Source organism: Danio rerio, chromosome 13 (assembly GCF_049306965.1).
Source record: "Danio rerio strain Tuebingen ecotype United States chromosome 13, GRCz12tu, whole genome shotgun sequence".
Classification (NCBI taxonomy): Eukaryota; Metazoa; Chordata; class Actinopteri; order Cypriniformes; family Danionidae; genus Danio; species Danio rerio.
In genome coordinates, this window is record NC_133188.1 from 8,411,273 (window position 1) to 8,438,143 (window position 26,871).

At 36.6% G+C, this 26,871-nt stretch overlaps 1 protein-coding gene across 50 annotated transcripts in view; it reads left to right on the forward strand.

The window, feature by feature from the left end:
- The window catches only part of col13a1 (collagen, type XIII, alpha 1), a 197,410-nt gene that overhangs the window by 153,944 nt on the left and 16,595 nt on the right, over positions 1-26,871 (forward strand). For 19 of the 50 annotated variants that reach the window (XR_012389127.1, XM_073920603.1, XM_073920619.1 and 16 more), the window contains 17 exons: positions 209-295; positions 1,724-1,750; positions 3,343-3,369; positions 3,499-3,555; positions 3,641-3,664; positions 3,819-3,881; positions 6,646-6,690; positions 6,774-6,908; positions 8,241-8,312; positions 8,493-8,537; positions 10,732-10,782; positions 10,933-10,959; positions 11,053-11,139; positions 17,053-17,106; positions 20,109-20,162; positions 20,264-20,299; positions 24,526-24,612. Coding sequence is in view for 47 of the 50 variants with exons in the window: in XM_073920603.1 (XP_073776704.1) it covers positions 209-295; positions 1,724-1,750; positions 3,343-3,369; positions 3,499-3,555; positions 3,641-3,664; positions 3,819-3,881; positions 6,646-6,690; positions 6,774-6,908; positions 8,241-8,312; positions 8,493-8,537; positions 10,732-10,782; positions 10,933-10,959; positions 11,053-11,139; positions 17,053-17,106; positions 20,109-20,162; positions 20,264-20,299; positions 24,526-24,612 (978 nt within the window). In the remaining 3 variants the exon portion in view is untranslated. Of the gene's footprint in view, positions 1-208; positions 296-1,723; positions 1,751-3,342; positions 3,370-3,498; positions 3,556-3,640; positions 3,665-3,818; positions 3,882-6,645; positions 6,691-6,773; positions 6,909-8,240; positions 8,313-8,492; positions 8,538-10,731; positions 10,783-10,932; positions 10,960-11,052; positions 11,140-16,022; positions 16,059-17,052; positions 17,107-20,108; positions 20,163-20,263; positions 20,300-24,525; positions 24,613-25,147; positions 25,226-26,871 lie in introns of all 50 variants that reach the window. The other 31 variants (XR_012389128.1, XM_073920597.1, XM_073920612.1 and 28 more) reach the window with 5 other exon arrangements.

Consider the following 26,871-nt stretch of genomic DNA (forward strand, 5'->3'; position numbering starts at 1 on the left):
CTGTATTTGCTTTGTGATCTGATGTAGTTTCATTTAGAGTGGCTCACGCTCTGGGATTAAGTACTGATTCTGTTATGAATTAAAGGCATTAACTGCAATGCTATGAAATAAAATAAAAACAATATGGTCACAGAAGAAAATAGACCTGCATGAATCATTAAATCAATCAATTCAACCTTAACTTCTACTTTTTTTTGTTTATTGCTAGGGAGAGAAAGGTGAGCCTAGTGCTGCAGGAACTGGCATTAAAGGAGAACCAGGTGTCGCAGGACAGCCAGGTCAAGCTGGACCCAAGGTACATTGCCCACATTCTCCGCCAACTGGATCTAATGCTGGTTTAACCCCACATAAACAGCACTGCTTTACTTACTCATGTATACTTGTGGACTGTTTTTCACCAGATACAAATTTTTAGCTTAGCTTCAAGTATTTAAACTTGAAATGTGATTAAGACAAATTCCATGCTTTTGGTGTAAGCGTGTTGGTCATTCCACCTCATTCATGTCATGTGGCAGTATTTTGCCTCTATTTGCATGTTTGCAAATATATATATATATATAATAACAATAATATACAATAATATAATATATATATATATATATATATATATATATATATATATATATATATATATATATATATATATATATATATATATATATATATTACCAATACCATTAGGAATATTAGGATTTCATATTTAACCACTTTATTTTATTTAAATTACCAACATTACAAATAGCTTTAATAGTCAAAAACAAAAATATTTAAACAAAATATCTAATTTTTATAATAAAATGAACAAATGTTAGAGAGGCTCTTAAACTTGATTAATAAAATGTTACAAAATGTGCGCCATGGTAAAGGTAGATCAACATCTGTAAGGTGTCAATAATAATGATACAGTTAACCTAAAACTCTGATAACAAAACAAATTATGATAATCAAATCTGAGCTTTCATGTAAAGTAACTAACCATTATTATTCAAATACATACTGCAACATTACAAATTGTGAAGTTGGATGACTACATTAGACCTATGCTAAAAAAATCTTTCAAATGAGGAGCTAATGGCTGGGATGCACAGTAAAAGAAACCAAAAAGCCAATCTGGCGACATCCTTTTTCATTTACAATCTCCTCACTGCTGCTATACTGCACTCATTTTCACGCAAGTTGTTATTCTGACCTGAAGTGACAAGCACAAGCTTGTGCTTTGTGTTGTCTGAGGTGATTAGTCTGCCGTTATTACTGAAATGTGTATATTCCATACAAAGTGTGAAGCAGATTGGTTAGTTCAGATGTTTTTCAACTAGGGGTACCTGGAAAATGCACGCGCATTACGTGCCTCCATTGGAAATGACTAACTGACACCCTAAGCTTGTTGGCATTGCTTCCAAGGTGCGCACTCAGTAGCTACGTTTTAATATAACTATTGCGATTCATACTTCATACCGAACCGTTTTTATTAGCGATATTGACAATGGTGTCAATAAATACCAATATCGATTTTATCACCCAGTTCTACTTTGTATGTACTATTTACTCACGTGAATACTCAATTTCTGTATTTGTTGTGAACCCAGCATAAGTACTTTCATGTCTACTGTACATCTGACGTTCTTTCTTGATATACTGCAGCATGCCAAGTCTAACAAAATATATACCGTTATACTGTAAATATGCTTTAGAAGTGAAATTCAGTTTTGTTATTTCTTTTTAGGGTGAGAAAGGTGATCAAGGCATAAAGGTGAGCCATTGACTTTTTAATGCTAGAATGTTTTACTTCAACACTGTATTTTAGGGTGTATTTACACTTTGGTGTCTTGATAATTTGATCTTGATAAAAACAGTAAATTCCTACATTTATTTGTAATATGCAAAACATACGCTATCAAAACAAATGTTAAGATATTAAAATTGATTGATCATAAGTTCATTTGACCCAATACACTGACAAAAGTCTTGTCATCGATCCTAGTTGTAAGAGCAACAAATAATAATTTGACTTCTAGTTGATCATTTGGAAAAGTGGCAGAAGGTAGATTTTTCAGATGAATCATCTGTTGAACTGCATCCCAATCATCACAAATACTGCAGAAGACCTTTTGGAACCACCATAGACCTATAAAATCATGGTTTGGGGTTACATTCAGTATAGAGGCATGCAAGAGATCTGCAGTGTATGACAGCATCAACAGCCTGAGGTGTCAAGACATTTGTGCTGCCCATTACATTACAAACCACAGGAGAGGGCAAATTCTTCAGCAAGATAGCGCTCATTATCATACTTCAGCCTCCACCTCAAAGTTCCTGAAAGCAAAGAAGGTCAGGGTGCTTCAGGATTTGCTAGCCTAGTCACCGGACATTAACATTATTGTGCATGTCTGGGGTAAAATGAAGGAGGAGGCATTGAAGAGGAATCCAAATAATCTTGATGAACTCTGGGAGTCCTGCATGAACGCTTTATTTGCCATTCCAGATGACTTTATTAATAAGGGATTTGAGTCATTGCAGAGATGTATGGATGCAAATGAATAAATTTCCGATTAAAGCACGGGAGCGGTTGGTAATTAGTGTAATTTTGGACGGGAGCGGGCGGTCTAACAATATCACTCCCGACTCCCGCACGGCGGGTAGAAAACGGGGCGGGTCGGACAGCGGGACAGCGAATACTGTATTTAAGCGGGAGCAGTCGGGTTCTGGCTAAAACCTGGCGGGAGCGGGATACATTTTAAAATAAATGCTCTTTAGGTCATGTGTTTACCTCACTATTGTGTCATGTTTTGCCTTTGATTCATTGTTGAAAACACACATTGTAGGGTTGTATGTTGTTCGGTATGTGTTGCATTTATATTTCAGTCAGGTATCGACCAAGACCCTTTTTTTTTAGACCCCTTAATTTGGACGGTATTTTTAATCCATACAAAGGGCCATTCAAAAATCACATCTGGAACCATGTCGAAAATGCAAGGCATTCAGCTTCCTTCACTGATTTCAATGTGAAATTAACATCAGCAGTGCTCTTTAAGAAAGCACCACTGATAAACCCTTCCTGCAGCTCTGATACAGTTTTAGGTTAAAACAAGTTTTATTAATGGAAAATATTATAAACTGCCAGTGTTTGGGTGCTCTGCATTTGTCTGAGGTAATTAGTCTAATGTTATTGATGAAATGTGTATCATTCAAATAAAGTGTGAAGCTGATTGGTTGGTTCTTGTCAAATGCCACATGTCTGGACAGAAACACCAGAATTTGTTTTAAATCAAACCAAGGATGGGTGTGAATATTTAGCATGCTTTTGGGGGAAAATATCAATATTTTATATTGTCTGCTTTGCAGGGTGACCCTGGCCTGGAAGGTCCAAGGGTGAGTAGTGTGTGCAAACTATAAAATCAGCAAAACTAGTTTGCTACTGATTGAGAAAATGATATCACAAGTTTATCTATTGGACATTAATCGTATATCCTAATTGATTGTATCTCCATCACTGAACAGGGTCCTCCAGGGCCAACTGGGGAGCCAGGAAAAACTTTAGTCAACAACAACGAAAATGTATGTCCTTTTCATGTATAGGAATGAATCATCTTTTTATTTAATGTGAAAATTGTTGTCATTTTTAAATTTTGTTGTGTTTTAGGATATTCGTAATGTGCATTCAATGGTAAGTGTCATCCTGAAAGCATGAGTCTTGATTGCATTTATTGCATGGGGAGAATAATGCATATTTGAATACAAAAATTGTTTGACTACATAAACAGATAAACAGTGAACAGCTCTATCAGTGTATATTGAAGCATATATTCATGTTATACTAGGGTGCTCCTGGTCTGCCTGGACCTCCTGGGCCTCCTGGTCTTCCTGGGACCCCTGGTTTAAAGGTGAAAAATACATTTTCTTTCCTTTATGTCAGAGATTTCCAAACTCGGTCCTGGAGGGCCGGTGTCCTGCTAAGTTTAGCTCCAACTTGCTTTAACAAACTTGCCAGAAAGTTTCTAGTATATCTAGCAAGAGCTCGATTAGCTTGTTCAGGTGTGTTGGATTAAGGTTGGTGCTAAACTCTCCAGGGCGCCGGCCCTCCAGGACTGAGTTTGTACACCACTGCTTTATGTACTGTTAAAATAGCTAGTCACCTCACAGCAAAAAGATTGCTGGTTGGATTCCTGACTGAGTCCAGTGGCATTTCTGTGTGGAGTTGGTATGTTCGCCCCTTGATCACGTGGGTTTCTTCCTGGTGCTCCCCACAGTGCAATACATCTGTTATAAGTAAATTTGATGATCTGAATTAGCTGTAGTGTATGGCCCTGTTTGCACTGCCAGTTAAATGTGACCTAACTCAGATTTTTTGCTCATACATGACACAGATCAGATCTTTACTACGACCATGTAAACACGAAAAAAGCAGATGCTCTCAGATATTCCAAGATCGGTTTCAGGCCTCCTTAGTATGTGGAAATAAATCAGATATAATTGGATATGTGACAATGTGACTATAATGTAAACAGGCAGATCGGATTTACTGAGGCGATTCGTTTTGTACGCCATTAAACTTGCGACAATGTGGTGCTTCTCTGCATTTTAATGACGTAGAAGGAAGAGAGTGTGTGGAGACAACAAGACGGTAAACAACAACAACAACAGGAAACATGGAGGAGGAAAGTGGTCAGTCGCCACAATTTGCTCCCACCAGACCTGAGATCTCTCTCGTACCTACAAATTCCTCTAAATGGTGGAGGACACCATATATGAGCCATAGGGATAAGCTGCGATGAGGGACCTTTCCCTCCACCTCAAAATCATGTTAAAGTTGGGCGAAGATCGCATATTTCGCAGAGCTAAATGCAAGACAATTTCTTCCATCATGGCTAGTGTGGCGCAGATGCTAGAACCCACCTTTACGCATGCGTGACGTCGTAAATTGTAAGGCAAATGTAAACACATAAATCAGATGTGTGTCACAATTAAAAGAAGGTGTAAATGGACAGGCAAAAAAAATCTGATAAAGGCAACTAATCGAAATTGGGCATCAAGACCTGACAGTGTTAATGGGGCCTATGAGTGTGTCTGTGTGAATGAGAGAATGTATGGGTGTTTCCCAGCACACTGCTAGCTGGAAGTGCATCTGCTGCATAAAACATATGCCAGAGTAGTGTGGTGAATATGGTAAATCAGGTACTAATATACCAAAATATTACCAAATATTACCAAAAATAAAAATTCTGTTATCATTTATTCACTTCAAGTTTTTTGTAAGTATCCTGTTAAGATTTTTGTTCAATCATATCACAAGTAGAATAGTGAGCTAATACAGTTATGACTACTGAGAATGTGTGAGTGATCTAAAGTGATGTCACGCGTCACTGCAGTAAACTGCGGCACAGCACAAAATGGTCTAACACAAGAAATACATAGGGCGAAGCAGTGGCGCAGTAGGTAGTTCTGTCGCCTCACAGCAAGAAGGTTGCTGGTTCGAACCTCGGCTCAGTTTTTTCTGTGTGAAGTTTGCATGTTCTCCCTGGGTTCCAGTGGGTTTCCTCCGGGTGCTCCGGTTTTCCCCACAGTGCGGAACAGGTGAATTGGGAATCCTAAATTGCTCATAGTGTATGAGTGTCTGTGTGTGTGTGAATGTTTCCCAGAGATGGCTGGAAGAACATCCGCTGCGTAAAAATGTGCTGGATAAGTTGGCGGTTCATTCCGCTGTGGCGACCCTGGATTAATGAAGGGACTAAGCCGACAAGAAAATGAATGAATGACAAGAAATACATGGCCAGCAGGAGGCAGTTATGTAACATAGCGAAAATACTGAACTGATATACTGTAGCAGCCAGAGCACGTGAGCAGAGCAAAGCAGTGTGACGCTCAGCTAAGCATTCTGCTCCATGGTCGTGCGCTTGCTCGCCAGTAAACCAATACCGCTTAGATCCCACGCCGTCTTAAATTCCTCTTGTAGGCTTACTCTAATTTTTTGTAACTAAAAAAAACTTAAATAACTGTCTAAAGTTAAAGCACTTCGATGAAATGTTTCTCTATCAATGTGTCATTCTTTCTTGTGCTTTTTTTTCTTTCAGTACACAAAAAATGCGCTAAATAAATACACATTACTTACTTAATTACTTACTATATGTGTATCTATATAGCACATTTATCGTGTATGGCCATAAACCCAAAGCACTTCACAATCATATGACGTAAAATCAATATGGGGTTTAAAAAACAATTCAGTATCGAGCGAAAGACCTAGATATTTAAATTCATCAACATTAGACAACTGTAATCCTCCTATCTATGACGTAATATCTATGACCTAATATCTATGACTTAATATCTATGACCTAAGTGTGTAGGTCAATTGATCGCAAGGTGATTTATACATGACAAACAAGCCCCAGCTTCTCACTGATATGTACAAGAAGGACGTGCAAATGGCACGTATAAAAAAATACAGCCCATTAACGTAGAAAATGTAGCCAGCAATGTCTTTTGGATTTGTCTAGTTAATATTTCACGTTTTTCTAAAACATAGCCCTGCGCACATATTTTCAATAAGCCTGGTTTGCTTATATCATGATTTGTGATATCATTGATTTATCGTGTCACTGTTGACTATGCTGGACTTTTTCATAAAACTTCATGTTGTTTTTACAGGGTGATGTTGGACTTCCAGGTCCGCCAGGTGTTGATGGAGAAAAGGTATAAAATATTCTGAGCAATCTGACATTAGTCCATTAGTGGATGTATTTTAGCAACACTTGAATTTTGATTTTGCTACTTAGGGTCCAAGAGGAAAGCCGGGAGAACCTGGACCCATCGGCCCTCCTGGACCAGAGGGAGCACGAGGAGAAGGAGGAGTCATGGGTTTCCCTGGGCCAAAAGGAGACAAGGGAGACATGGGCCCCTCAGGATCGCCTGTGAGTGACTGTACCAGCTTTTGCCATTATAAATAACCTGTCTGACCACATTTGAGGGGGCTTTCACACCTGTGAATCGAATCAGTTCTTCCGAAACAGGGATTAAAATTGTTACATTGTTGCTCTTTGCTCTTGGTGCGGTTCGCTTCCACACTGCAAAGTTTCTAAACGGACCAAAAGAGCTAAAACAAGTCCCGTGCGAGTAAACTCTCCCCACATTGGTCAGCATGTCAGGGTTTATTTGCAGAGTCCCGCTCAGCTGTCAGGAGAGTTGGTGATTTGGTGGTGTTTGACAAAGTGCGTGCGACGTGTCTGAATAGCAAGGAGAGATGCGGTGGGGAGGGGGTGAGAAGGGTGCACGACATATTTGAGGACCCGGGGGGAGACGCGTGATTACCGAGAGATTATCACTCGTTTTCAGGCAACCAGAAGACTCCCGAAACTTCCCGCCCTACTCATAATTCTCTCTTCATATAGCCGTATGCCTATTACACATCCATAAAACACTGTGATATTACCGCGCTCGGATCGTATCGCTTTCTCACTGCAATCGATCCGCTCCAGAGTTCGTTTCAATCGAGCCGAGACCACCTCATTCAGGCGATCCCGAGACGATTGATTTGGCGCGGATCCTAGCACGATTGCTGGTTTCACATATGCCAAATAAACCGCGCTAACTGAGCAAACGAGGCAGGTTCCGAAACAAAAGTGTAGGTGTGAAAGCACCCTGAGTTTGTTTTCTTTATCCCTATGATTAAATAACACTAATATTAATCGAAATATCATAATATTCATATATTCATCATAATAACCACATTAACCACATTGCCATAATCAAGTTATTGTAAAATAACTGGAAATTGTAGTAAAATAGATGATTTTTGCATGTATTAAAGAGGTGTGGATTCATTTAAACTGAATTGTCCACTGGATAAAACAAGAATGCATCTCCAGTACTTCCAGAGCTCAGTGTATTTGTTTGTTTGTGATATTCTGATTACAAGAACTTTGGAATTTTCCAATAACCATAGAGTATGTAAACACCCTTATCAGATTAAACCAGAATGTCGACCGTAATGATTTGCTTGTAAATATTTGAATGAGTGGAATCATTTTGAGTGCCTTGATGAATTTCTTTTAAGTTTGTTGTGGGTGGGCAGCACTGCGTTTATGAAAGCCTACTAATTGTTAATCCTCCATGTTGGATGCTATGACTTCAAATGTCTCCTGACCGTGGAGCTTGCTTTCAAGTGATGTTCACCAATCCACTTCTCCAATTGACTTTTCTGTCTATTGTATTTTCTATTTCCCCATTTTTTCCTCATTCTGTAGGGTTTAGATGGCCCTACTGGAGAAAAGGGGGTTTCAGGGCCCCCTGGCCATATTGGATTGCCAGGCCCAATGGTACGCAATGGTGCTCCTCAAACAAATAGATGTCATAGTTGAAAAGACATCAAAGTACACTGGGGTTGTGGGGGGAGGGGGGTTGGGGGAGGAGCAATGTATTTCATCATGCCAGTTTTGAATTCTGTTGAATGAATGATACAGTTGAGTATTCCCTCTCCCCTTGTTTTTTGTCATTAGGGTCAGAAGGGTGAACCTGGGGAGAAAGGAGATAAAGCAGAGCTGGTATGTTCCACACTTCAATATCAATATACTTCAATACACACACAAACAAACACATATATAGTATATATATGAGCAGTATCACACAAGTAGCAGTGCGATATGGCTGAATATCGGCACTGGTAGGAGGTGTGCGTTGGAACGAGGCCGCAAGCCATTTGTTTTAGTGTCTCCACAGTAATGATATACAGCCATATCGCACTGCTACGAGTGTGATATTGCGTTTATACAACAGTTTGACCGCATAATCATCTATGTAAAAAAGAAAATTAAACACGAGTCTAAAAACCCTTTTGTACAAGGAACTACTTTCTTCCGCCATTCCTTCACATCTGCAGCTGATGTCAGAAAAGCAGAAACCGTTGCTACTTTACCAACATCATAGAGCAAGTATTTGAATGATTCTCTAGCGCAATGTCTAAAGTGATGACAAAACTGCTGATTTTTCTCACATCCGTCTACAGAGATATCTTCTTAGTGTCTATTACAGTCTACAGTATTTCTCAGTTGTAATCGGTATATTGTGACGGGTGCCAGGTGTCCCACCATTTACCCAGAGACTTTTAGGAATGAAATAAGTAGACAAACTATTTTTCTCTTCCTATTGGACTTTATGCATTTCTCATACATTTTGTATGCTGTCGACTACATACAAATATGTCACAAAATAAAATGTTACGTTATTAAAATAAAAGTATAATACAGCGGAAGAGCGACCATCACACACTTTTCCTTAGAGCAAGCTGAACTGAGCTCCCATGCATGCGTGCTTACATCTCAAAGGTAAAACGACCACAGAAGAAGTCCTCTTAAAGGGGACATGACATTTATATACAATGCATATCAAATATTAAGCGACCATTACAATATCACAATAATTAACCCTGAAAAAAAAAGCAGCGCATTTACTACAAGACTCCTGTTGTGTTTGCGAGAAGGAAAAACGCTAAACAGATGCGGGCATTTCATCTTTATTTCTGCCAACACAACACACACAACACCTGATGTGCGAGTCCCATATCTTACACTCAATGCGTTACAATTACTTAAGGTAACATTATAAAAACTGCAATGCAATATGCAAAAGAGAGAGATCGACTTGGAATATCACTTACCAGTTTAATAATAATTTGACCTACTGAAGTTACGCTGTTTTAATCTTCTAAGGGCTTATTATCAAAGTCTTTTTAAGGTGTATTCTATTATGCAGTCCTTTCGCCATTTTGTGGATGAAAACGTTAACCATCTTTGGTCTACTACTCAGTATGGCAGGCTATGGCTGCCGTCGAGTTGTCTCTCAGAAATTGTAAATATTTTAAAATGGGCAATACTCTTAAAAAATAAGCTGCATAGTTGCAATTTAAACAACTATATTCTCAAAAGCACATTATGTTGTCCAACAACAGTAATATTTGTCAAACTGTAGACCGTCTTCTGCTTGTTGCTGACTGTATGTGGGCACGGGTGCTGATATTACTTAAATATCTAACCACTATCAGCCAATCAGATTCGAGAACCAGACAGAACTTTTGTTTGTGTGTGTATATATATATATATATATATGTATATATATATATATATATATATATATATATATATATATATATATATATATATATATATATATATATATATATATATATATATGTATGTAACCACGGGGACTGACACATACAACTGGGGTAAGATCCAAAAGCAGGTTTATTCTTCGTCAGGCAAGCAATGGTCAATACAGGTGCAAACGGGTATGTGTAGGCAGTCCATAATCGTAATCAGGAACAGGCGAGAGGTCAAAAGGCAGGCGGCAGACAAAGACAAAGATGCTAACAAGGCTAAGGTCGGTACACAGGATAACAAGACTGGGAAACTCGTTGTAGTGCTACTGACAGTAAACAAGACTCACTGAATGGGTGAGTGTGTGGCTTAAATAGTGCTTGCAATCAGTCTCTTCCAGGTGGTGCAAGTAATCAGTCTAGATGAGGAAGCATGTGTGAGTGTGACCGGAGTGCATGTATTAATATGTAGTCCAGAAATGGCGGAATTGTAGTCTATGGTTATTGTTAGTGCAATCCAGTGATCTTATGGAATCATGACAATATATATATATATATATATATATATATATATATATATATATATATATAAAATTTACCTAAGTTGGTCATTAATAGACATTCCCTTTTCTGTTTTTCCTAAGGTCTATGGGCCTGCTGGACCTCCAGGACCTGCTGGGCCAGTTGGGCCAATGGTGAGGGCAATGGCTGCTTCACGTAAAGCTTATATGTATATTATGGTTCAGCCACTTAGACGATATTTGTTTGTCTAATGGACACCCGTGTGGTCGTTGATGGTGCATTTGTCAAGAGGAACTAATTTGCAACTTTTTGTTTCTCATCAGGGATCTCCAGGTTTGTCAGGACCAAAGGTTGGTATTCCTGCCCAAGCCCCTTTTATATTCCAGTATTGTCTTTCATATGCTAAACAAGGTTGTGGATCTGATTTATTCTTTCTGGTTTAGGGAGAGCCAGGAATAGGCCTGAAAGGAGAGAAGGGATCATCTGGACAAAAGGGAGATAAAGGAGACAGGGGCCATCTTGGACTTCCTGTAAGTACCTTTTCATTCATATCTTGAATGCTAGCCAATATATCAAATTAGTTGTGGTGAGACGAAAACAATAAGTACATTACTTCTTCCCCATGAAACCAGTGCATAAGTAAATTGAAACATTATCGGAAAAGCATGTTTGTGTAAGCTTTGTGCTTTATATCAGTGTGCTGCTATTTCATGTGTCTTTGTTATTGTCATGGTTCAAAGCTAAGTGTCATCACATTGCATGAATCAGTGGATGTCCACATTTGGCAATCGTATATACAAGTGTCATCATGTAATCATCCTGTCACGCTGTTTTATACACGTTTTAATAGATTACCAACAAGTTCCTGATGATAACTCACTGATGTCCAAGTTATTATTTCAAAATACTGTATGTGGTTGTTTATAAATGTTTCCTTTCTGCCCTGTAAATAGCATGCTATACTGTAGATTTTATTACCGTGAACTTCAGGGGTCTTTTTCAGACGTCTGGTGTATATTTATGGTGTCAAAGTCATTGATAAACTTGTTCTAGTCACAGCATCAATGGCACAGTAACTCCTTTTTAAGGCAACTCTGAGATTTCAAAATTGAGATGTTGAATACATGGTACACGGTTTTTAAATCAGCATGTGTCCTGTTTTTGATCGAAAATAGCATATTGAATGTGTTAGATGTATGCATGTAGTGATAAAAATTCTATCTAATGAACCAAGTAAAGGGAATAAAAATTGTATTAGTTTATAAATGTATTTGTGCTGGGCAACTATTAAAATGTTTAATTTTTTATTATTTGCTTGATTTATCTGCGATTAATCACATTTTAATATGCAAAATTCAACAATTAATTTAAAAGTGTATTGCACAATTTTATTTTAAAGGTTCTGCTATAGGAAAAAAGGTGCAATTACACTTCAAACAACTGAGTTGTTTATTATAGTTGTATTATAGTTATATAACAGTGTTCCTTTTTATGAACAGTTAGAATATCTTGTAAGTTTAAACTTAAACATTACTGAAAATCTGTCCTCTGCGTAAAAGATATGCAGGATTAGTTGGCGGTTCATTCCGCTGTGGCGACCCCAGATTAATAAAGGGACTAAGCGGAAAAGAAAATGAATGAGTGAATTACTGTAAATCTAAAACCAAGGCCAGGGCATTTATGTCTTATTATGTTTAGGTCTTATTTTCAGATAACCAGCTTGATAAAAAAGAGCTTTATGAACTACAGTATAGAGATCTGGGCGGGACTGAATTTTTAATGCCGCTCCCGCCAGGTTTTATTCCACACCCAACCGCTCCCGCTGTATAATCAGTATAATAATTTTCTACCCGACCTGGGGTGCGTTTTCCAAACAACGACGTAACTCGTGGCTGAACTATTACAGTTTTAAGCATCGTTTGGGAAAAGAACGATGTAGTGATGAGTGTTTCCCAAAACACGTTGGGTCTTCTCTTTCTGAAAACGTAGCTCTATGTACAGTTCTGGAGATCGCGAATTATGTAGCCAGAAGTACTTTTGGCTGCATTTCGTCTATAAAACTAAACTCTATGGGGAGGTATGATGTCGGTCTTATTCACTCTTACTACCTGACCGCTTACCTCCATATGGACAGCTTTTCCACTGTTACCAGTTTGTCCAGTTAGCTTGTCAAGTATGTTGGTGACTTGAGACACAGGGAGGAGTTGACCATGACAGGGGAGTTCAAGTTCTGCGAAGAACAGTTCTAGAAAGTGGGTTAGACAAAAACAGAAGCCAAAAATAAGATAAACAATAAATAACATGGTGAAAATGTGGTCAAATCTGAAAACGTGGTCAAAATCAGGCGAGGGTTTTCTTTTTCTGGATTGCTTTTTAAAACTGTGGGTTGGGTTGACGAAAGTGAGTGGGTGAGCCAATCGGTGCATTCGAAAACAGTATTTATTGGGTTTAGGGAAGGAGGGTGGGTTAGTTGATTGGTCAATCAGTCAGTCGTTCAGTCAGTTAAACAGTCGGTCATTCAGTCGACAGTGGCCTCTGGTGGATTTACACGAGGACAGCAGGTGCGAATGACTCTCGCGAGAGAAATTTGAGATCTCAAAAAACATACACAGCGGCCTCTGGTGGATTCACGAAACCAAAAACTGCAAAAAATATATCTTCTGGGACGTATTTGATGATCTCCAGAAATGTATATAGAAGGACATTTTCAGAATGAGCCTGGGTTGTTCAAACTAATTGTCTGCAGTAATTAATCAATGAGATAATAACGTGTTAACTTGCCCAGCCCTAAAATTTCATATTAGTATATTCTATTTTCCCTCTTCTTGTCGGTTTGTTTGCTTAAAACATGCTATAATCAATCTTAACTTTTCAAATCTCCCACGTCATGCTATATGTGGAGCATTTTTGTGGCATGCAGATATCCTGCCTATGTATAGTGTTCCAGTAAAGTCATTTTGAGGTTTCAGTTAGCATGCTGCCTTAGAGGGTAGTGAACAGCAAGGCAGCTCACTTGGTTTTGCAATCAAGCAATTATTTACAAGGGTTATTTTTAGTTTTTGTATCTCTTTTGGAATTTATATCCCACCTGTTGTCATTTTATCCCCATGCACAAAGATCAAACGAATGATTGAAAACAGCATGCTGTATTAAGAACCAGCTTGTTAACTCACATGCACTAAGAAAAGTAGACCTTACATTTTTGTCTTGTTTCTCGTCGAAACATCTAAAAAAAATCTTGAATTAAGAAGCATTTCCCAGACTAGAAAAAAATATGGAAAATAATTAGTCAACATTAAGTGAGGGTGAAGCAGTGGCGCAGTAGATAGTGCTGTCGTCTCACAGCAAGAAGGCCGCTGGTTCGATCCTCCGCTCATTTGGCGTTGCTGTGAGGAGTTTGCATGTTCTCCCTGTGTTCGCGTGGGTTTCCCCCACAGTCCAAAGACATGCGGTACAGGTGAATTGGATAAGCTATACTGTCCATAGTGTATGAGTGTGTGTGTGGATGTTTTCCAGAGATGGGTTGCGGCTGGAAGGGCATCCGCTGCATAAAAACTTGCTGGACAAGTTGGCGGTTCATTCCGCTGTGGCGACCCTGGATTATTAAAGGGACGAGTGAATGAATGAACATTAAGTGAGATTTTCCTTAAAACAATCTAAACCTGGGGTCTCAAACTGCCGGCCTCTGGGCCATTTACAGCCCGCCCGAGATTCGGCCCGCCAAAACATGTATTTTTGAACCACTATCATTGTTGTGCAGTTGCGTCTAGCCACTTGTGGTTTTGACCCACCACCTAGACGACATTTAAAGTAATGCATTCATATTCTTTTACTTTCATTTTCTCTTAGTGTATGGTTGAGAGTAACACACATGCGTTTTAGTTCTATGGCCGATTTAAACATTAAAATATATGTTTGTAAGTGCTCAATTTTGACTAAAGCTCTGTTTTTGTAAATATTTAACATGACTTTTGATTATTATCAGTTTTATATCATTTTTATTTTGTTTTACACTTCATCGTGGCTTAGATGTTTTGCTGGTGGTGTAACAAATATGATAATTTTGCTAATGTTTAAATGGTCTCATTCGATAGATTTTACTCATATGCTTATTAAGATTTGCATAAAAAACTATGTAGGTTACATAAGTAAAATTGTACTGCTAGTTGAATTTAACTTCTTAACGTAAATTTGAATTTGTACATACTTTTCCCCTTTTTGTTGTAGTTTTACAAAAAAAAAAAAAGAAAGATATTGAGAAGAACAATTGCCAGTAAAGTCACTTAAGTTACCCAAACTGCGCTATTCTTATGCTATTGGAACAATACAATTGGTTAGGACAGAATAATAACTAGTATGCCTATTATTTGTAGTATTTTCATAGCAATTTAAACTACCGCTTCTGACTGCATGTACTCTATGGAAGAATGACTGAGTGTGTGTCTTAACGCTTGGCCATACACACAACAACCACAGATATACAGAATTATTAGCCCCCCTTTGAAAGATTTATTAGTTATTAAATGTTTCCCAAATTATGTTTAACAGAGCAAGGACATTTTCACAGTATTTCTAATAATATTTTTTCTTCTGGAGAAAGTCTTATTTGTTTTATTTCAGCTAGAATAAAAGCAGTTTTTAATTTTTTACGAATCATTTTAAGGCCAAAATTATTAGCCCCTATTAAGCTATATTTTTTCAATAGTCTACAGAACAAATTATCGTTATACAATAACTCGCCTAATTACCCTAACCTGCCTAGTTAACCTAATTAACCTAGTTTAGCCTTTAAATGTCACTTTAAGCTGTATTTCAGCTGTATTTTAGCAGCTAATGTGTGACAAGGTAAACGTGCTGTCTCTACTTTTTTCTTGTACTTGAATATTAAAATGGCCTCCTATGAATTGTTAGTCACTGAAATGGCCCCCCGCCAACTTGAGTTTAAGACCCCTGATCTAAACAATCTGCCAGTTGAGTAAGTAAAATAATTTTATTTCAAACTGAAACCAAGATTATTTTACTTACCCCACTGGCATGAAATTTAGCCTGTTTTCTAAAAAAAAAAAAAAAACTCTTAAATTGATTTATTATTTCTGAAAACAAAACAATGTTTATTTACTTGTCTACAAGTTGTTTTTTGATTGAAGAATTGTTAGATATTTGGACAAGAAACAAGACAAAGACTCTAAACAAGAAGCTAAAAGCTAAAATCCCAACAAAAGGAGTTACTGCCTGTCTTTTACATGTCATCTTCAACACGTCACCCTTCCATCAAAACTAGTGTTGTTTTTATGTGGCACACGAGTCACTGTTTCACTCACCCACCCTTTCCTCCCCCCACACTTCTCCCCTCCCTCCCTCTCCACCACCTCCATCTCTCCTCTCGCTCTGTAACTCTTTACACACTGTCCAGGGGGCTCATGGTTTAGACGGCAGGCCTGGTCCAGTGGTGAGTGGCGCAAGAACCGTTTCCATCATCCACCCTTCTATTTCCATCCATCCATCTCTTCTTTTCCTGCCCAGTCTGCCTGCTTCTCTTGTTTGTTTGTCTGCCTATGCTTGAGCTGTTGCTTGCTGGTCTTCTGTCCTTTCTGTGTTGTCTAATGGTCAAGGCCTTGTTTAGATCTCTGTTGAGGTTACATCGGCATGAGTAAGACTTTGATTTGACTTTCTCCCTAAGCCTGTTTGGCTGTTGCCTCTTGCTGTTTCCAGAGGTACCACGCTCGGTTTATTTCTCAACCTGTCAACACACCAGTGACTGAAGGGGAGCATGGCCAAACACTTATAAACATCTCTCTCTCTGTCTGTCTGAAATGCACTTTCCCTCTCTTTGAAAAGTGGCTACTTGGTAATCTACCAAAGTGAATAATTCCTTTGCATTTCATGTCATCACAACCCTCCATAGCACTATATATATATATGTATATATTCAGCGCGTCTGACCTCTGTTGACCTTTCAAAGGCTTAATTCTCTCCAAGCTTCAAAGCTTTATTTCATTCCAAGATAAGCTTTGACCTTGCAATGTCATATACCAAGAGAGAGCATGATGGGATGCGGCTGCATGAACAATTACAGTATGGCATACAACTATATATAAATGGCTGAGAAGCAAGACTCCTGAAAAAGCAAGATGTCTAACAGCCCTTCTGTCCAATCCTCTCCAAGTCATGGGAGGAAAATGGAAGATGGATTCGCTGTTATATTTACTTGTGTGTTTGTTTATTTCCACTTAGATCAACAAACTTTGGAGTTGTGTCAAATTCCTCAGCAGATTGGAGCTTTTAAACATGCATTAGGGTTTTCAAATTGGGCTTATTCAGCTCAAAGAAGTTTGTTGATCTATTGGTGCTCAAGAATGACTAGACTTTCTCCCGTTTTGACTTCGTCACCCACAATCATCCCTGCTGTCGAATCTCACAAATGTTTCTTTCTTTGTTCGAAGGGTCTGATAGGACCAGCAGGAGTTCCTGGACCTGCAGGACCAAAAGGGGAAATGGTTGGTGTTTTGGTTATAAAATAAACAATCATATCTGCGAGCAGGGCTTAACGTTAACTTTTTTGATCACCAGTCACTGTGGCTAGTAGATTTCCAGCATTACTTGCATCTTACCATTACTTATCATTATCACTTAGCCAGAATTTTGTTGTTAGGACTTATTGAATATTTTATATGCATAAATCAGACTTTGACAAGCTAAAATTATTTGATTTAGATTTTGTCCACATGCCTATATACTTGCTTAATGTGCATGAGCTAATGGGTTGTGAGTTTTTATTTCACATTACTTTTTAGGGCTCAAAATTAAGGATTTACCAAATTTATCTCTGACCACACACACACACACAAAAAAAAAATTCGTAGCCACAAATGTTAAATAATATCTCAAAACAAGCAAAATATAGCTGTATACATGCACTTTTTTTTCAACAAAATTTTTCTTTGAAAAAAAAAAAACTTGCCCTGTCTTTGGGCCTTAAGGCTGATTTATACTTCTGCGTCAAACGCACGCGTATGCTACGGCGTTGACGCATAGCTCTACACCGTGGCCGTCGGCGTCACTGACGTGCACCTCTCAAAAAATGTAACTACATGTCGCAACGACGCGTAGCGCAAACTCTGTGATTGGACAGCTTGGTAGCGCTGACGAGTCTGGGCGGGACCGAGAGCCACGCGAATGGCGCGACCTGATGGAGCGATTGTTTACAAGTGTGGAGTCTTGTGAAGGAGCTCCAGATGGATAGTTTTGTTTTGTGTTTACCTCATAGTTAAAGTTGTTGCAAGTCCGCCAGTTTCTGCCTCAAAATGAGCGAGTTTGAGCCACTTACACATTCAAGAAGTGTTCAGGAAAAGCACAACACCAGTGATGAAACTCGACACATAGAAACAATTACACCTCACTGCCAACTAGCGTTTCGGAAGTGTTAATGCAGACCAACAGAGACACCGCGCAAAAGTATAAATGCACAGCTACGCGCATTGCATGCCCCGTGGGTTAAGCCGGTCACTTGACGCAGAAATATAAACCAAGCTTTATCATACACCCGGCGCAATAAGGTGCAAGATGTGTTTGGCGCAATTTGTTGTTATTTTCAGACCAGCGCAACCCTAATTTTCAAATTTTGCACCACATTGTTTAAATAGCAAATCTATTCGCGTCACTTTGTGAATTCATGGTTGTTCTGGTCTAAAAAGGAGGTGTGTTAAGGCGCACTGTTGGCACGTTGCTATTTTGAAGAACTGAAATGCACCACTGACCAACTAAAAGCTGGTCTAAAGTTTAGCGCAGAGCACATTAGTTATGGGCCTATGTAGGTCCAAAACACATTACGTAATACACACAGGATGTACAGCAACACACAAATATATTCACATATGAAAAAAAAATAAAGAATTAAAACGTTACAAAGGTTATTATTTTCTACATAAATATAAAAACCACTACCTTCATGCCTTCTTCATGTCTGAGGGCTTTTTTTAGTTTATTCATGACAATTAGCATTTGTATAAAGTTATTATTATTAGCAGTATTATTATAGGCATATTTATTTTTGTTTGAATAAAAACAAGTTTAGATTTGTCCACCTGTCAGGTTTTTGAGATGTATGCATCACCATATGGGGCATAATAATAGGATGTGTGTTTGGATATAAAAAAAATTTGACCACACTTCATTATTATTGTTCATTTATTTATTTGCTGGAAGTTAGAACTGAATTTAGTTTTGAAAACAAATCTTTGCTCTTAACAAACTAAATTAAACATGTAGGCTAATGGATGTTTACAACAATGTTTCCTTATTCACAAAAGAAGTGAAGGTCTGTTTAGATGTTTTCTCGCTAGTTAAGTGTTCAGTTTTTCCACTTACAAAATCCGTCACGTAAATAGCAAATGTGCCATGGTGCAACGCAACTGGCTCTTAAAGGGAATGTGAGATGAGACTCTGATTGGTTTAATGCATGTTATTCTCAAAACACACCCTAGAATTCATTAAAAGAATAACTCTGTTAAACCATGCGCCAGGGTGCAGAGCGTATTTTTCTGTCCTTAAAATGACAAAAGTGGGTTTGGACACACCTTTCATGTTTTTGCAACTTGCGCTTTAGACTTTGCATCTAGATCGTTAAAAAAGAACCCTTCATGTTTCAGTCCAAATTACTTCAAATAATCAAAAAAAGAATTTAACACTGCAGGGCAAGCTTTTCTTACCTATTTTTTTTTCAACTGGTCTCTAGTTCAAATATCTTGAAATTCTTAAATCAAGAAACATTTTCTAGATTAGGAAAAAAATATACATTTTAATAACCTTATTTTTTTAATAACTTATTTTTTGCTTCCACATTATGAACTGCTTCCCTTTGGTAGAAGATAGAGAGTCCCAGATTTTAGGTTAAATCGTTATAAGAAATCCTTTGTACCTGCTTCAGTGGGTTTATTTAACAACAGTCTATCTTAATTAACATTATAAATTTTGTAACTGCTGTATTTTGTATTGTTTTCATCGCTTGTTTTTATGGAATGTCTGCAGAAATATGGTGATGCTCATAAAAAAATTCCTTTCAAGGACAATAAAGTTTATTACTACTACTACTGCTTATTTTCAGAAATTATATGTCAACATTAACTAGAAAAGACTTCTTGATTTAAGATTTTTTTGATATTAGAACTATAAACAAGACCAAGACAATCTAAGACTTTTTTTTTTTTTTTTGCTGTGAAAGCACTTTATTGGAGCTTTAAAGTACATCACAATTAGCTTGCATCATTGCTTAGATGATACATAATGCAACAACATCATCAGTTGTTGAATTCATAGATATTTAAAGCACACCAAGAGGATATTTAATACACACCAAGTGAAAAGTTGCTCTCTAAAAGGTCAGAATTTAACAGTCTGCTTTCAATCAATCAAAATTACGTATTCCTAGATAGTACAATAATAGATATTAATTCTGATGTAATACATTGAATTAAAATGCAAGCCTTTTTCATTTTTGCAGGGGGAAAAGGGTGATATGGGAGTAGCAGGACCAATTGGGCCTCAAGGCATCCCTGTAAGTGCTGTAACAGACCACACGTTACCATTTCAAAAACTTTCCAAGAGTATTCAAATGAATAACAGACCATCAATAATACCTCTTCCCAATTCATTCAGGGTTTAGTAGGACCACCGGGATTAAAAGGAATCAAGGTAGGTTCTGATTTTTTTCTAGTTTGTTTTTAGATGTTATTGTGACTTTAAGGTACAATAACATAAGTCCACTTTCTTAAAATAAAGGAATGGACTATATTTCTAAACCAGCATGAGTCTGCCAAACTTGCCAAACTGTTTATTATAAAATTCATGTGGTTATATTATTTGTTCTTAAGGATTATGATATAGTATCATTAATTGAAAAATATTTTTGTGTGTGTGTTTATGAGACATGCAGAAACATGCTGGGTATAAGAAATGAGAATGGCTACTGCTCACTGCAAAATTTGCACATGTACAGTGAGGTCTAAAAGTCTGTACAAATAAAATAAATAATCAATAATTCTGAAAACATTAAAAGAGTAATGTTATCACATTGAGTTCAAATTGTTTGAGCTGAATGACCCATCAGATTAGTGTTCATTTATTAAATTGATCATTTTATGTACAGTGGAGATGAAAATTATAGAACAATTTATAAACACTTGTGTTATCAGTAATAATGTAATCCCCATGGATTAAAATGTGAAGGGATTTAAGTTGTTGCTCTACTATGTTAGTAGAATAGTGTTTTAGGTGAACAAAAATAAGTAAACATTGATCGAAGTAGAAAGATTACACAATAGTTAACAATTGGCCATTAATATTCTCTGGAATACCTTGTTTTCTCAAGCATTTATCTTTTGTGGACGATAAACGATCATACCTTTTGGCTGACTTGAATGAGTTAGTGACATTGTAAAGATGCAGTATTTCATTTAATGACCAACTTCTCTTGCTATGGCTGAAAGTGTCATCCCTTTTGCTTTCATCTGGATAACTTGCTCTGTGAGCATTTCAGTCACTTAAGATTGTGTACCTTCATTTCAATTGTACCATATAAGATGCAACTTTTACAAAGGTACAAAACTTTTCCTTAAGGAACATTAAATGTACCACAGTGTAGCTTTTTTGCGAGAGTTTACCTTGAAATTACAGAAATTATTATGTTCTCTAATTTGAATGTTTAAGAAAAAAAAACCTGTCAAATTAGTCTTTTAGATGTCACTGTTTATGTTTATTGGTCATGAATGATTATTTTTGTTATATTCTTGTATTAGAACAGTTTATTTGTCAATTTTAGCTTTTTGTTATTATTTTTAATGCTAAGACTATTAAACACAAATTATGTTTTCATGAATAATGTAAAAACATGAAGGCTAAAGTTCAAATGTTTTGTCATTTCCATGAGAAGTACATGTGAATGCCTTGCTTCCCCTATGCATTCATCCTCCTAGACTGTATGCCTGTTTCCTATTAACACTAATTTCTAAGTTAATGTCTGAATGTCTCCCACCTTGAATGTCAGGACATGTCAGTGCTCCTCCCAGCATCTTCCACTGCTAATTTTACAAACATAACTCTTGTAAAAACCTAAAAAAAAAAATTACAAATTCTGCCACTGTGCTGATCCTCGTCTCAGGGAAGGTGCTGTGGAGGACTCTTGGGCACGGTGCTGTTTTTACTCTGGTCCTTGTCTTCCTCTCTCTTTTTTTCCACAGGTCTTCCTATCCCCTTTTCCTCCCCCTGCACCCTGGCCTGTGTCCGTGGCTCTTTTTGCTGAGTCAGGCCGGGTCGTCCTCTTTGTCCCCCTCTCACTCCCTGGCCTCCTCCTGCTCCTCCTGCATCCTAATGTTATAGTCTGGGTTAATACTCTTCCTCTTCCTCACTTCCTACTTTTTTTGTGCACATCCTTCACTGACCTCCCTACCAACCTGCATTCATTTTCTCCCAATTATCCTTATGCACAGAGTTCGTATTGTTCCACGAAAGCCTCATCTGGATCTATTTTGAAAGGGCACATAACCAAGCTATGTGGGAAACGGCATTATGTCAGTGCGAGGCTCATTTTGACATCCTGATGTGGGTATTTAGGAAAAACACTCCTGCCGGGAGCCAAAAGCTCAGAAACGGTGCTTAAGGAATCCCTATTTGTCAAACAGGATAAGAAAATGAGCTCCGTGTTGATTCATAATGTAATCCACTTTGATTTTTTCCCCCTTCCTCTATTAAGTGTTAGAATAACAGTCATGATGAGGGCTGTCGGAATGGTAGAACTCTGAATCTTAGCATGGTTAGATCCCAATTTGGAAGACTTATAAAGCTTCAATGTAATAGTTTCCTCCAAAGAACCCTTCAACTTTGCGTGCAGACTCAAAGATATATCCCGAAACCCTCCGAATGCAAAGCTGGTCTTAATTAGTTTTAAAGACAAGTTGTGTTGATTAAACAGTTTCAGGGCCTCTTCATCATTTATACATTAGCCATTTTTTTCACTCAAGTGTTCTAAATGGAATCAATAGCAGATTGTCTGTTTATTGGCCAACGTTTGATGAAAAGATCGGGGAATAAAATGTATGTCCTTCAGAACTCAAGAAATAATCTGCAGTTAGAATGACTCTACAGCATGATTGCGATAATTTTCATTAATTTCAAGTGCCCTGTGAAGGCATCATTTACGGCATGCTGTTTATGTACAAAAAAAACAATAATAATAATTATTATTATTTTTGTTGTTATTATTACTATTATTGTTTATGTTATTATTATTTATTATTATTATTGTTGTCATTATTATTGATGTTATTATTATTAGTGTTAATATTATTGTTGTTATTATTGTTATTGTTTTTATTATTATTGTTGTTGTTGTTATTATTATTATTATTATTGTTAGTATTATTATTGCTATTATTGTTAGTGTTGTTATTATTATTGTTATTGCTGTTATTATATGTTGTTGTTATTATGATTTTAGTGTTATTAGTATTATTATTAATATTATTATTGTTGTTATTATTATTGTTGATGTTATTATTATTATTATTATTATTATTATTGTTATTATTATCACTATCATTATTATTAGTGTTAATATTATTATTGTTCGTGTTATTATTTTTTATTGTTATCGTTATTATTATTATTATCATTATTATTATTGTTAATGTTAATATTATTATTGTTCGTGTTGTGATTATTATTGTTATTGCTGTTATTATTATTTTTAGTGTTATTATTAGTATTGTTGTTATTATTATTTTTAACATTGTTATTATTGTTATTTCTAATATTATTATTATTATTGTAATGTCATTATTATTTTTGTTATTGTCATTATTATTGTTGGTGTTGTTGTTGTTATTATAATTGTTGTTATTATTATTGTAAGTGTTAATATTATTGTTAGTGTTGTTATTATTATTGCTATTGCTGTTATTATTATTATTTTTAGTGTTATTATTATTATTATTACTAGTGTTATTATTATTATTGTAATGTCATTATTATTGTTAATGTTATTATTATTATACATTTTTTATTATTATTGAATGATAATATTTAGTGGACATTTTATTTGATTTCATTATTTCATATAGAACTGCTGTTCTGTTGAACTTTCGGCTGAAGAATCCTAAAAAAAAGATCAAAAAATTGCACAAAAAGAATATTAAAATAAAGTTTAACAGAAGTACATGTTTCTTGAGCACCAGTTTGCCATTTTATAATGGTTTCTGAGAGATTATTTAACACTGATGACTGGAGTATTGCCTGCTGACAATTCAGCTTTGTCACTACAGCAATAAAATACATTTTTAATTTCTATAAAAATGTTAACAGTGCATATACATTGTAATAATAATGTGCAATATTACTGTATTTACTGTCTTATAAAATTACCGCCATATCGGTGAGAATAAAAACATATTTTAAACACATTTCTGCTCAAAAATATTAAGTAATTAAGGCAAACAAATTTATAATAATCCAGTGGTTTGCTTCCAAAAGCATGAACTTTTCATAAAGCAAATCTTTAATATTGTTATTTGCTTTTATATTTTTTTAACACTTCATAAATTTACATTGATTGTAATGTAATATTGTAATCCTGCGATACTTCAGCCATTTAAAAAAACAAAAACACATAGAATAAATAATAAATGAGTAAATAAGTCTGCACACTAACCTAACTGGCTGATCTCCTTTCTCCTTAACCCCTCCACTTACCCTTTTTAAATGATCCCAGTCTTCATGATAGCTCCATTCATAAGCACATCTCCTTTTAGAATGTCTTGTAGAGCAACCAAAATGTCATACAATTATTCTCAGTGATGGTGCTTTGCTTACAAGTACTGCTATAGGAGGACTTGAGTGACTTTTTTTTTGAATGCACTTGTTTGCAGGGGGAGAGGGGCAAGAAAGGCAACAGGGGGGCCAAAGGGGATAAGGGAGACCAAGGAGCCCCTGGATTAGATGCCCCGTGTCCGTTGGTATGTCTTTCGTTCAACGTGCAGCACTAAGGCAAAAGGAGACTTATAGAAAGCAGTGTCTCCTTTTGTCTTTGTGTAATAACTAACAAATACCCATGAGAGTTCTGGTCAAAGTCTGTAAATTATATTGGTATGATCCTTATATCCACTTTATTTAAAGTCCTAATGACGATACAGTATATATTGATAATAGGAGTAATCATATGTCAAACTGTAAACAATCAGTAAATTGTTTTTAAAAGCTTTTGGTAGCAAACAAAGACTAGCGACCAGAACTCTGAAAGGGATTTTTACTTTTCAGGGTTAAGACTGACAGGAATATGGTACTGCGGGACACAATGGGATGAGTCAGTAGTTCAACAAACTAGCTAGCTTTGTTGTATTAAGTGGCATTTCAACCCTGTGGACACATTGAACCTGTTCCTGTCAGTCACAAGTCCAGTGTGATCTGGACCAATGAGCTGCTGGAACAGAGCGGCCAGTGTGGGGGAGTGGCTAGATGACAGGAAGTTTAAATGACTGATTTCATAAACAGGGTTTCCGAGGCTTGAAAGGGGAGAAAGGTGAACCGGGGCTGCCAGGCCTGGATGGGCTAGATGCCCCATGTGCTGTGGTATGCTGATGTCTATCCCTTTGCTTATTCCGCATGCTTCCTGCTGTTGTACACCTATAATGCTTTTAACCTACTTAAAGCCATTTTTAAATAGAGAACATTTAGTTATAAAATAGCCCTCTTTAAAATACATGGTGTGTTAATAGTTAGTATTATCCATCGTTTTTTATTATTAGCCAATTTACTCAATTATAAAAATATTAAATATCCAAGTTCATTTTTACAAATAAATATTTCTATTTGACAGTTTGTTTATTTATTTAGCGTATGTGAAACTAATGAACTATGCACGAAACATTGGCTTTGTTTAGGCTATCAATTTGATTTTTGTGCATATGCGATTAGAATCAGATCATACTTAGCAAGTGCGACTTGCAGAAAAACTGTGATTCATGTTCAAAATCATATTTGAATGATATTGAAACTCCTTTTTTTTTTGGTCTGACAGCTCATGGGTGAGTTTCCCAAACAATGATGGTGCTTAAAGGGATAGCTTATACCCAAAAATGAAAATGTTGTCATATTTTTTTTCCCAAACCTTTATGCAGTTATAATTTTGACAGCAAATTTGGATTTGCAGTGCATCTGGAAAGTATTCATAGCGCTTCACTTTTTTCACGTTTTTTTGTTACAGCCCTATTCAAAAATGGATTAAATTCATTTATTTCCTTAAAACTCTACACACAATACCCCATAATGACAATGTAATTTTTTTTTTTTTTTTAAATTGTTGCAAATTTATTACAAATAAAAAACCTGGCCGAGGCAGTGGCGCAGTAGGTAGTGCTGTCGCCTCACAGCAAGAAGTTCGAACCTCGGCTCAGTTGGCGTTTCTGTGTGGAGTTTGCATGCTCTCCCTGCCTTCGCGTGGGTTTCCTCCGGATGCTCCGGTTTCCCCCACAGTCCAAAGACATGCGGTACAGGTGAATTGGGTAGGCTAAATTGTCCGTAGTGTATGATTGTGTGTGTGAATGTGTGTGGGCATCCGCTGCATCCGCTGCGTAAAAACTTGCTGGATAAGTTGGCAGTTCATTCCGCTGTGGCGACCCCGGATTAATAAATGGACTAAGCCGACAAGAAAATGAATGAATGAATAAAAAACCTGAAAAATCACATGTACAGAGGTATTCACAGTCTTTTCCGTGAAGCTTTAAATTGAGCTTAGGTACATTCTGTTTCCACTGATCATTCTTGAGATAATGCAGCAGCTTAATTGGAGTTCAGCTGTGGTAAATTCTTTATGGGGTATTGTGTGCAGAATGTTGAGGAAATAAAAGAATTGAATCCATTTTAGAATAAGGCTCTAGCATAAGAAATGGTGGAAAAAGTGAAGCGCTATGAACACTTTCTGGATGCACTGTAGTTTTAATCTTAGTCTTTTGACTAAAATGTAATATTTTTTTTTGTTATATTTTAGTTTTATGACTCATTAAAGTTTAAGTTGACTAAATTTCATAAGATTTTAGTTACTAAATATACTCGAGATTTGCTTGACTAAAATATATTTGGTTTGATTTAAGTGTAATTTAACTAAAAAATTGTATTCATTTATCTATACAAAATATTCTAACTTAAAATTAAATAAAACTAATTAAAATATGGAATAAAGCTTTTCCATTAAAGACTAAAAATTAGATATGCATTGT